Consider the following 10,595-nt stretch of genomic DNA (forward strand, 5'->3'; position numbering starts at 1 on the left):
GCCACAAAGCCTGCCAAGTTTCAAGGAGATAGGTGCAGGGTTTTGAGGGAAACTGCACCTCAAACTGCTCACAAGCAAAACTCATGACATGGGTGACACTGTGTATTAAGGTGCAGCAGGGTGAAAGCTTCAGAAGAAGCTAGCCCCTGTGAGGCCACAAAGCCTGCCACCTGTCAAGGAGATGGGTGTAGAGGCCCTGCACCTCCAGCTGCTGATAGGCAAAACTCATGTCATGGGTGATTGTGCAAGTGACTGTCTCTGTCTTGGGTCAGAAGCAGTTCTGGGCTCTGTATTGATTCTTTCCTCTCCTTAGTCTGTGGTTTTTCTAGGTGTTAATTCTTGCTCGTTAACTCATTATCTAGTAGCTAGCAACTGTGTATTGAGTTGGTCCCTGAGTGAATCATGATTGATTGGTAACACAGTAGCATAGCAGCCAGGCCTGCAGGAGTTCCTCCTCCACCTACCCCCCCCCCCCCCCACACACCCACATACCAACACCCCCCCATGACACGAGTTTTGCCTGTCAGCAGCTAGCAGTGCAGGGCCCCAGAACCCCTGCACCTATCTCCTTAACAGCTGGCAGGCTTCGTGGCCTCAGCAGGGGCTAGCAGGCCTGCAGCTTTCACCCTGCTGCACCTTAACACACACAGTGTCACCCAGAAACTGCTGTACCTATCACCGTGAAATGTGGCATGTGTCACACTCTCAGCAGAGGCTACCATCTCTGCAAGTTTAATCTGAAATCAGCCAAAAGACAACAAAGTTAGATATTTCATTGATTCCCCATTATACCCTATGGCCGAATCGTTTCCAAATTGACTCGGAAAGCCTAAAGCTTCCGGCGATTCGATTCAGATTTGGCCTCCAAATCATCCGAATCTTCTCCGAATCCAAAGCTTTTTACAGCCCTACCGTTCAGTCTATGGCTTAAGCTCCAAAGCGGTGCTGAATCTTTCGGATCTGATTTGACCAATCAAATCGGGACAGTGATTTGAATCTCTGAATCAAATCACTGTCCTGCAAATGTGCAGAATCGGAAGCGAATACTTGCCGCTTCGCACAGGCCTATCCAAGTACTTCGGCTCAGCCTACAGCACCTGTAGTATCTTGCAGTTGGGGTTTAGCAGAGCAGCCCCAGTGTTTTGCTTGCCTCCAACCCTCAGCCCCCTGCAATGGCCTGCAGTTTCTCTTGGAAAATACTATACTTGCCAATATTTTCAAGGAGAGATTTTTTTTCATTTTTTCTTTCAAAGAAGGATGTGCATCTTATTTGGGGGCACGTTTGTATGGAAGGAAAATATGATATATAATTGCTTAAATGCTTCTCTAGTATATTCCCCTCATTAATAAAGGCTGTATTTAGTTGTAAATCAACCTGTCATACAGCTTATTAACCAATGAAACATAATGTTTCTTTGGGAAATTAAGACAAAAGCATTAGCAAAAGGCCTAGCAAACACAGAACAAGATGAAAATTTATTATAGAGAAAGATCTTGTATTTGTCAGTTAAAACTGGTGACTTCAATCTGACATGCTATGCAGTGTTGTACAATTCTCAGTTGCTTTAGGCTTTTTATTTTTCTTGTAAATGTTTTTCATTTACTAGCAGGCTCTAGTGGTAAGACTTTAGGGTAGATTAACTTCAAGTTGTTTAACAGTAAAGTTCTTGGGCAGCTCTGTCACTTTAAGATGAGCCTTTTTAAAGCATATTTTTTTATTCCTCTTATTTTGCTTTTAGGTATATCCGTTTATATGGGAGAAAATTTAGTAAAGAAGATCATGTGCTTTTTATTAAGTTGTTGTACGAGTTGGTGACAATTCAAAAGCTGGAGATCAGCATGATGCAAGGATTTGCACGTCTGTTGATAAACCTTTTAAAGTAAGTACTATTCTCTACAATCCATTGAAACTCTTATCTTTAAATATTTTAAGTCCATAATTGAAATAGTTTAAACTTGTTCTACAACTTTATGGTGTAGCTTGTCTTCATGCAAATGATTTTTCTCTTCCTTTTTGTTGCTCAAGGGATCTTTGGTAAAAGAGAGTAGATTCTTAAAACTGTGATGCCTTTTAACTCCTTTTTGAGTTTGATAGCAACAGGTAGGTGACTTGTTGCTGGGGGTACTGATACTTTTCTGTTTTCCCACATTTCCTAAGCAGGAGTTCAATAAAACTTCAGTAGTTTGCACGTAAGCAGTCTAGAGCAGGAGTTCTCAACCTTCTTTGATCAGTGTACCCCACCCCCCTAATCCAGCCACTGGGACTCTTGAAAGCATGGATGTAATTCCTGCCCCTCTCTTACTGTGAGGCATGCTGGGCTGACTACTCAGTCCCACTCTCCTGGTATCAGAGCCACAGCATTTTCCATGTCTGTGAACCAGTTCCCAACTGGGACTTTTTTGGAAATATTCATTTGTGTGTCTGCATCCTCAAAGGCAGATGTGTCATAAATATAATTTATTAATGGGCATGTCTACACAAGACATTTTACTGTGCAGTAGACCAGGGATTGTCAACCAGTGGCCAGACATGGGGTGGGGGAGCTTACATGCGGCAGCCACCACCCCATAATGCCGCTGCTTCACATCCAGCTGCGTGCCAGCCCCCTCCCTCCCCCCTGCTCTGAAACGGGCCACCAGGGGTAAGCTTATTAAAAAAGGTTGAAAACCCCTGCAGTAGACTAATTATTGCGCAATAAATGTCTAGGGATCTACACGTATTCTCCTATTACTCTGGAGTAAACTAACTTTCTCTGTAGCAGGATAGTACTTGTATTTAACAAGTACTACCTTGCTGTGGAGTGAAAAAACCTGTAAATGCTGCCACATCTGGCTGGGGCATGAGGTTGCTTCAATGCAGGAGCTGCCTGCTGCCTAGTCCCTCACTGAAACACCTTTGTGCCCCAGCCAGTCCCTCCACAGCACACTGAGCTCGGGGAAGCAGCCCCAGGCTGGCAGGCGGTTCATACCACGGTCTCAAATACACCTTCTAACAGCAGTAAACTCCAGAGTGTATTGCTACTAGATGCGCGTTGAAACAACACACTCAGGAGCATTAAACTCTGGGGCAAGAAGCCTGGAGGTTATTGCTTCGCATTAATTGCACGTGTAGCCATGCCCAGTGAGTTGTGGTACTTGGCTAAAGCTCTGTAACATGTCTTACATCTATAAGGAATGCATTTAAATGAATGGTTTGTATATAAGAAATTGGCCCTGAAGTGGAATTAGAAGGAAATAGCTAAAAATAGATGTCAAAGTCATCATTCTGTTTTTCAGTTTCTAGGTATTCTGATATGATGCATGCTGGCATGGATAAAGTTTAATCCTAAAGTGCACTTTATTGTCTTAAATTAGGAAAAAAGAACTTCTCTCAAGAGATGATTTGGAATTACCGTGGAGACCACTTTATGAAATGTTGGAGAGGATACTGTATTCCAAAACTGAACACCTGGGATTAAATTGGTTTCCTAAGTAAGGTTCACTTTATTTTGAAGCATTTATTTTGGTTTTGCAGTCTTTAGAATTTTGACAAGTGAGGTTTCCAATGTTGTTTTTTATGTTTTAGAAGTAGATCTATAGTAAACGAGCAAATATTTTGATGTTTGGAAGTTAAGTTAAAAATGTTGGATCATCATATACATTCCTCTGTCAGTTAATAGTTTTTCTCAGTGTCTATTTTTCATATACTTTTTCAGGTTTTCCTAAGTACATCACAGGATGTCTTCCACCATTTCTATTAGGAAACTAAACTGTTAGATTTGACGCTATAGTCAAAATAATAATATCCTCTTAATTCCACAGTGAGATTTAGCAAAACAAATAATGAGTTCTTTGGTACACGTACCCAATACACATGAAAATGTAATCACTTTATATAATAGTGGGTATAGTGTATTTTCTTCCATATAACCTACACCATTTCTTCGCATATAATTTACACTCCAATTTTCCCCAGCTGGCTTTTGGGGAAAAGTCATCCCCATGTGTCCACCCTTTCCCTGCTGCCAAATTTCCAGATCCTCGGGGAGTCATCCTACACCTCCCCAGCTGTGTAGTGAATTGGGCCAGGGTGTGGGGTTGATCTGTAGCTGGACCTGGTGCACTGGGTCCAACCCTAGGCATTGGCTCCAGAGCCACATGGTGACTTGAACCCAGCATGCTGATACTGAGGGTTTGTGCTGAGTCAGATCTGCCACGTGACTTTAGAGCCAGTGCATGGGGTCAGACCCAGCATGCAATCCTAGACTGTGGGAGGCATCTGACTTCAGCATGTAGGTCTTGAGCCAGCCAGGTGGTTCTGGATTTGGTGTTCTGGGTCTGACCTGACGTGCGGCTGTCGGCCTGTGTTGGACCCAGACCTGGCATACTGACCCTGTCCAGTGTGTGGGGCTGGGAGCAGGCTTGGCTCCCTAGCTGCTGCCACTCAGCTATCTCAAGGATCTTTCTGTCTTCAGGCTTCCTTTCTAAATCATAGTGTGTAATATATATAGAGAGTATGCTGTATGGAAGAAAATATGGTATGCACAAGAAAGTACTTTATGTGGAAACGATTATATATAAGAATTTAGACCTCCAGAATGCGAATATGTAGGTAAATCTAGTTTATTCAAAGTTTAATGAAATGTTTCTAAAGATACTTACTTTTAGAGGGGGCATGGTAGCAGCCTCTAACCTGCATATTGCCTTTGTATAAAGCCACTATAGAATGAGTGAAATCTGGATATAGGACTTTGTAGGGACATTGGTGTATGCAATACGATTTGGCTATTGCCAGTCAAATTACAGAGCAATCCTGATTCATAACCCAGCAATCCTGAATCTTTACTATAGAGTCTATTTACAATAAGAACCAAAAAGATTGTGAATTTATTAGTGCACTACTAAAGGATTATACCAGGTAATAAAAAAAAAGCCTTGTCGCATTTTTGTTCACAGTATTTTGGTTATCTCTTTAACTTGCTGGTTTTTGTCAGGTAAAAATTCATAGCTTCCTTTGTTTAATTTTCTTAATTGCCTATTCATCTCTGCTCAGTCTGTTGGATTCCCCTTATTGTCTTGTCTGGTACCACTCCTGACTAGAGCTGGCTGAACTTTTCAGGGAGATGGGGCTGCTGTTGAGAGAACCTTGTGTTTTTCTGAGAGATGCTATAAAATCAAGCTGTGAAAAGTCACAGTTACTATGTTTACCTTCTCCCATTCTACTTTTCAAAACTTCTCCAGCTCTGGAAAATTAAAGGAAAAAGTGAAGAAATTGAGAGGTTCATTTACTGTATCTAGTGACAAAATAGAAAAAGTGGAAGTGAAGGGGAAGAGCAATAAACTCAAATTTTTCAATTTTATTTAAAACCTTCTTGCTTTCAAGAATCAAAACAATGAGTACTTCTGTTTGAATTGAACCTTTGTCCTGAGAATTTGAGTGGCAATATTTTATATAACATTTTCACAAGAAAAAACAGGTTTTCTGACCAGCTACACTTAAAAATGACGCACACTTATTTTATTTCTTTAGTCAAATCCTGCATTCCTGTTAAGTGTCTTGACCAGAAGACAACCAAGTTAGGGCTGTGATTGTTAGGAAAATCTTTGCTGCTGAGCTCTTTTTTATAATTATGATACAATTCTATTAAAGAATGCAGTCAAATTAAAAAATCACACTTACACTTACATAATTTTCTGAGAGGAAAATGTTATTAGTAACTCAGAGATCAGAAGAAAACACTTTTTTGCTTGGTTGGTTGGTTTATCTTACTCATTTGTCACATTCTGTTGAAACTGCTGTCATGTGTTTTGCCCTGTAGGATCTTTTTATTTGGTTTAACATTTGTCATGAAAGAAATAACAGGGGGCACAAATTGGTGTGGTGGGCAGGGGGAATGAATTATAAGATCCAAATGGAGATGGTATAGCTGAAAACATTCTTTTGGATTGATTATATTTGAAGCTTTCAGGATCTTATTATGCAGTGCGATGTGTTCTCATATGGTGTTCTTTTTGCAACATTGATGTTCAAATTGAATGAGTTCCTTTTGCTGAATGTGAAAGGATAATTATTTAAATATTGCCAGGTTAATCTTACGCTGTAGTTGTTGATGTAAATGTTGTATTCCATTTCACATTTAAATCTTTCTTTTCTTGCATTCAGTTCATATCGACCAGGCTTGTCTTCACCTAAAACATTTGTGCTTAATGTTTTACATAGGTGGTAAGGACACTTTCTGTTCAGCTCTGGCCGATGTGTTATCTTCTGCATGTTTTGTTAGACTGTAACACTTGTCACGCAGGTGTAATTTTTTTGCATAAATTAATTGTTTTGGAAAACCAATGTTAACATTACACCACTGTTTATGAGAATGTCGCACTGTATTTAAACCTTTCTAATTGTGGAACAACATACCGTGTGTGAAGTGGCTGATACAATGGCTATGTGCTAATTACTTTAACCAACAAACGTATTTCAAATAGTGAAATGCTAGGATAAAATCTATGTTTTCAGTAAATGGTAATTTGAATTATGGACAAAATGCATATTTATATAGCGTTAGAAATGCATGTCACTTACAGGGTTTCTTGTTCTTCTATTTGCTCTCAATGTTTTGTAGTAAAGTAAATAACAAATTCTAGTACCAAGCTTAGTATGAAATGAGTTTTACCAATAACTGGAGGGTTTTGACTACAGTGGATTTTTGCCAAGTGGAAATTCTTTTTTTAAAGCTGGTTTATTATGAACATGCAGAAATATAAGTAGAAAATTAGGATGATATTCAGAACAATATTTTAGTACACAAACATTCTAAGAAAGTATATGTTTAGTTGTAACACCCATGTACAGTATTGGATTGTAAAAGTTAATTTTGGCACACTTTGGGTGGAATAATGCAGTTTGAAGCTGTGGCTGGTTGCTCATTATTTCTGTACAAGCTTTTAGAGCAAAACGTTTTATGGGATGGCTAGAATGTCATTTACTGCAGCATGATTTTTTTCATGGGTGGATATTGTGACGTTTGTGCGTTCCACTGTGTTTTGATCTTTAGTGTTGTGTGTCAATATTTTAGTTCTTATTGATTTATATATTTTAAGATATTGTACACACTGTATTCAGAGTGTTATTGAAGGTGTTCCAGGTTAGCTAGGACATGCCCTTTTACATATGAAGAAAATAAACCTCATAATACCTAACTCTGTTCTTGGGCAAGTTTTTGTAACTTTTGTTTTTTTTAAATGTAGCTGTATGACAAGACTGCTAATAACCTAGTATGTCTGTCTGTAGTTAACCTGGAGGGCCAGGTAACTTTAAGTCAAAGAATGTTCATTGAGATTTAGAAAATTAGAGATTTATAAAGGTAACAGGCAGTATAAGATAGGAATCTAAACTAGTGCAAAAATGAGCAAAAGCCATTGCTTAAGAGGGTTAAGACAGTTCATTCAAATCAGTAGCAAAGACAGTAGCTAACACCCCCTGAGACTGTGAGTTTTACTTTGCAGCTGTACTACCCTGTCTTGCTTCTGACAGGTAGATAGTTAAACTAGAATCTCAAAATCTGTGTTCATTGACTTATAGTTAAACTGGATAATGGGCTTTCACCTATCCTTTATATTTTGACAAAATCATATTTGCTGTCTTTTAGTCAATTATTTGTAGTTTGCATTGTGAATCTGAAGATCTGCTTTAAATTGTATTGAAAACTAGTGGAGTGGAAAGACCAGTCTCATCTCTTGTATCAGAAACTCAGTTTTAACCTCCTTCCCTCCCTCCCAGTTCTCCAAATTCTTCTTTGCATTGCATGTTTGAGTGGAATATGGTAACTTTTTTATTCCACACAACTTGAAAGACCATTCATGTCGAACTTCAACAGCTTTTAGTATTACAGTCTGCCAGACTGCTGCTGATCCAGCTCTTTCTTGTCTCTCTCATGCAGTGAAATGTACTAGGTTTTCCAATAATTTAATTATTCGGGAATATTTTTTTAGCGTTACTCTGTTTTTCTTTTTCTTCCCCTCCCCTCCAAATCTTTTGTGGCTATATATTACTAGTATTTGAGAATTGCATATAACTTAATTATTTGCAACTTTAATTTATTTTGTTAGTGCTGGGTAAGGGCTGCAAAAAATGTCTTTTATAAAGTACTTCTTAAATTGAAGTAGTGTTGTGGGGAAGGATAAGAGAATGCTGGTTTGCAGTGAATTCTGTGGTGAAGTTGAAGGGTTGATAGATAGTTCATAAGCTGATCTGCCTGATCTATTCACAGTCTTTTTTTTTTAAGTGGAATCTGTTCCCTTTGTTGGATGGCTGAAAAGTAAGGCATGTGGCCAGGATAGAAAATAATTTTAATTGGATTTCAACGTTTGATTGGAGAGCAGTCAGCCTTTCTTCATTATATCCTGATGAGGGCTTCAGTTTTGTGTTGTCTTTTTTCTTTGTTTTTTTTTTTTGGCTGTGGTGAGAGATGTAGAGTGTTTCTTTTTAAGCAGTGTGTAAGCTACAGCTAAAATAACAATGATGATCTGACTTCCATGTAATCTTTTTCTTCAGGGAATCTGGTAAAATGTGAGCTACCATTTTGTATTTATTATAAAGTATTGCTCATTATAAGGCTGTTTAAAATGTGAAATTGCCCTTTACAGTGCCATGGGTATTTAAGATGTCTTTTTCTTCATCTTTTTGAACAAACTTACTATGTGTATGAGATCTGGTTTGAAGGTATTTGGTGTTGCCACGTGTGAAGTTTCACTTTGGAATTATAGTAGAACAGTTGTTAACCTCAAAGGTAACAAGTTTTGCTACCTGTCATTAGGAGAACTTGTTCAGTAAGTTTTTGTGTTAGGAAGCTGGTAAAACAACTAGTCGGTTATAGGGAATTCATTTTATTTAGTTAGGAATATATACACATGCATGCAAACATCTTTCCCCTTCTTCCCAGGGTTTTAGAATTAGGAGTCTAAGATAAAATTTACTGAAATAAGTTGACTTGGTTTGTCTTGAAATTTTCTCTTCTATAATAAATACCACTTTTTTTCCTATTACTGTTTCAAGTTTCTATAAAAAAGCTATTATGTTTCTGCTTGTTAATATACAATAGAGTGCAAGATGTAACTGTTTAATAATGATATTAATTTTTCACTTTTTGTTGAGATATAGTGAATATTGGAGTGGAACAAGGCATAGAATTAGGGGTTTAGTAAAGCAGCTTTAATCCTTGTGATTAGATCCATGCAGAAGAAAAGGATTAGCTACTGCATGTTCACAGATGGTGTCTAATTGCATCTATATCATCTTGGACTTAAAACAATCATATGATGACTGTCTTAATTATATGCTGTACTTGAAATATACTCATGTAATTCTCCAATAACCTCTTTCTTTTTCGTTTCAGTTCTGTAGAAAGTGTCCTAAAAACACTTGTTAAAAGCTGTCGGCCGTAAGTATTTGAACTGCTTTCCAACTTTTATGAAATGCATACTTTAAATATTCTTTCCCCATAACACATTCATCTCTTTGGGATTGTGCTTTCTGAACTAAAAAGTATAAGGTTTCACATTTCTTTTCTCCTTCCTTTGCCAGCATAACCCTTAGCATTTGGAGATGGTTTTGAAAAGGAAACTATTTTTAGTAGTTTATATTTGATAAAAGCCTTTGTTCTAATGCAGTAGTGCTCAGTAGGGGTGTGCAAAATGGGCTGTATTCAATTTGGATTTGGTTTCGGCCTGAATCGGGGACAGTGATGTGATTCATTGATTTGGATCACTGTCCCCGATTTCATTCAGCTGAATCCAAATCTGAAGATTCGATGCTGATTTGGAGAATCAGCGATTCAGCCATTTACACAGTTAAGTGTTTTTTCTACATACCTTGAGGTACCAGGTGTGGCTTATGAACGCTGCAATGCTGGGGCGGATGGAGTGTCCCACAAGACGACTTCTGGTCTACTTCTGGGTCCGCTGCTGAGCGTGCAGGGGCCCCCCTGCGGCTTGGTGATTGGCTGCAGGGGGACCCCGGGTGCCTTCCAGACCCAGGAGGTACCGGTCACCAAGCTTGGGAGGCATGGGTGGGCCCCCCAGTGCAGTCCCGGGCAGACTCGGAAGTGAAACGGAAGTACATCTGATCCACTTCTGAGTCTGCTGCCTAGTGCGCTGAGGAGCCCCCCCACGCTCATATGGGATGCTCCATCTGCCCCAATATCGCAGCATTCACGGTACTTTGAGGTATGTAGAAAAAACACTTAAAGCTGTGTCTCCCTGAATTGCTGAATCTTTCCGAATCTCTCCGAATCAGTTTGGAGGGTTCAGATTTTGATTCGGAGACATTAAAGGGTCTTCTGTTTCGATTCGGAGATTTGGCCACCAAACCAGGCCGAATCTCCGCTGAATTGAATCGGGGACCGAAGCTTTGCACAACCCTAGTGCTCAACCTTTTCCTGGCAGGCCGGATGGGCAGTCCCTGGTCTGACTGTGGGCCAGATGGAGGTTCCGATCCAGTATCCAAGGCCAGCGTGGTGGCTACCATCCAGCCACATGGGCAGCAGCCTGGCCTGAGCCCAACCCCCAAGGGAGAAAGGGGGTTTCACCTGGCCCCATGGGGAGGGAAATGCTATCTAGCT

The 10,595-nt window shown here is 39.6% G+C and overlaps 1 protein-coding gene across 2 annotated transcripts in view; it reads left to right on the forward strand.

The window, feature by feature from the left end:
* Window positions 1-10,595, forward strand: part of PSME4 (proteasome activator subunit 4) — a 118,765-nt gene that overhangs the window by 16,840 nt on the left and 91,330 nt on the right. The window contains exons 2-5 of one of the 2 annotated variants that reach the window (XM_025201589.1): window positions 1,740-1,880; window positions 3,355-3,471; window positions 6,143-6,202; window positions 9,372-9,416. In XM_025201589.1, coding sequence (XP_025057374.1) covers window positions 1,740-1,880; window positions 3,355-3,471; window positions 6,143-6,202; window positions 9,372-9,416 — 363 coding nt within the window. The remainder of the gene's footprint in view (window positions 1-1,739; window positions 1,881-3,354; window positions 3,472-6,142; window positions 6,203-9,371; window positions 9,417-10,595) is intronic. The other variant, XM_006021587.3, reaches the window with a different exon arrangement.

The sequence above is a fragment of the Alligator sinensis genome, unplaced genomic scaffold (assembly GCF_000455745.1).
Source record: "Alligator sinensis unplaced genomic scaffold, ASM45574v1 scaffold432_1, whole genome shotgun sequence".
Taxonomy (NCBI): Eukaryota; Metazoa; Chordata; order Crocodylia; family Alligatoridae; genus Alligator; species Alligator sinensis.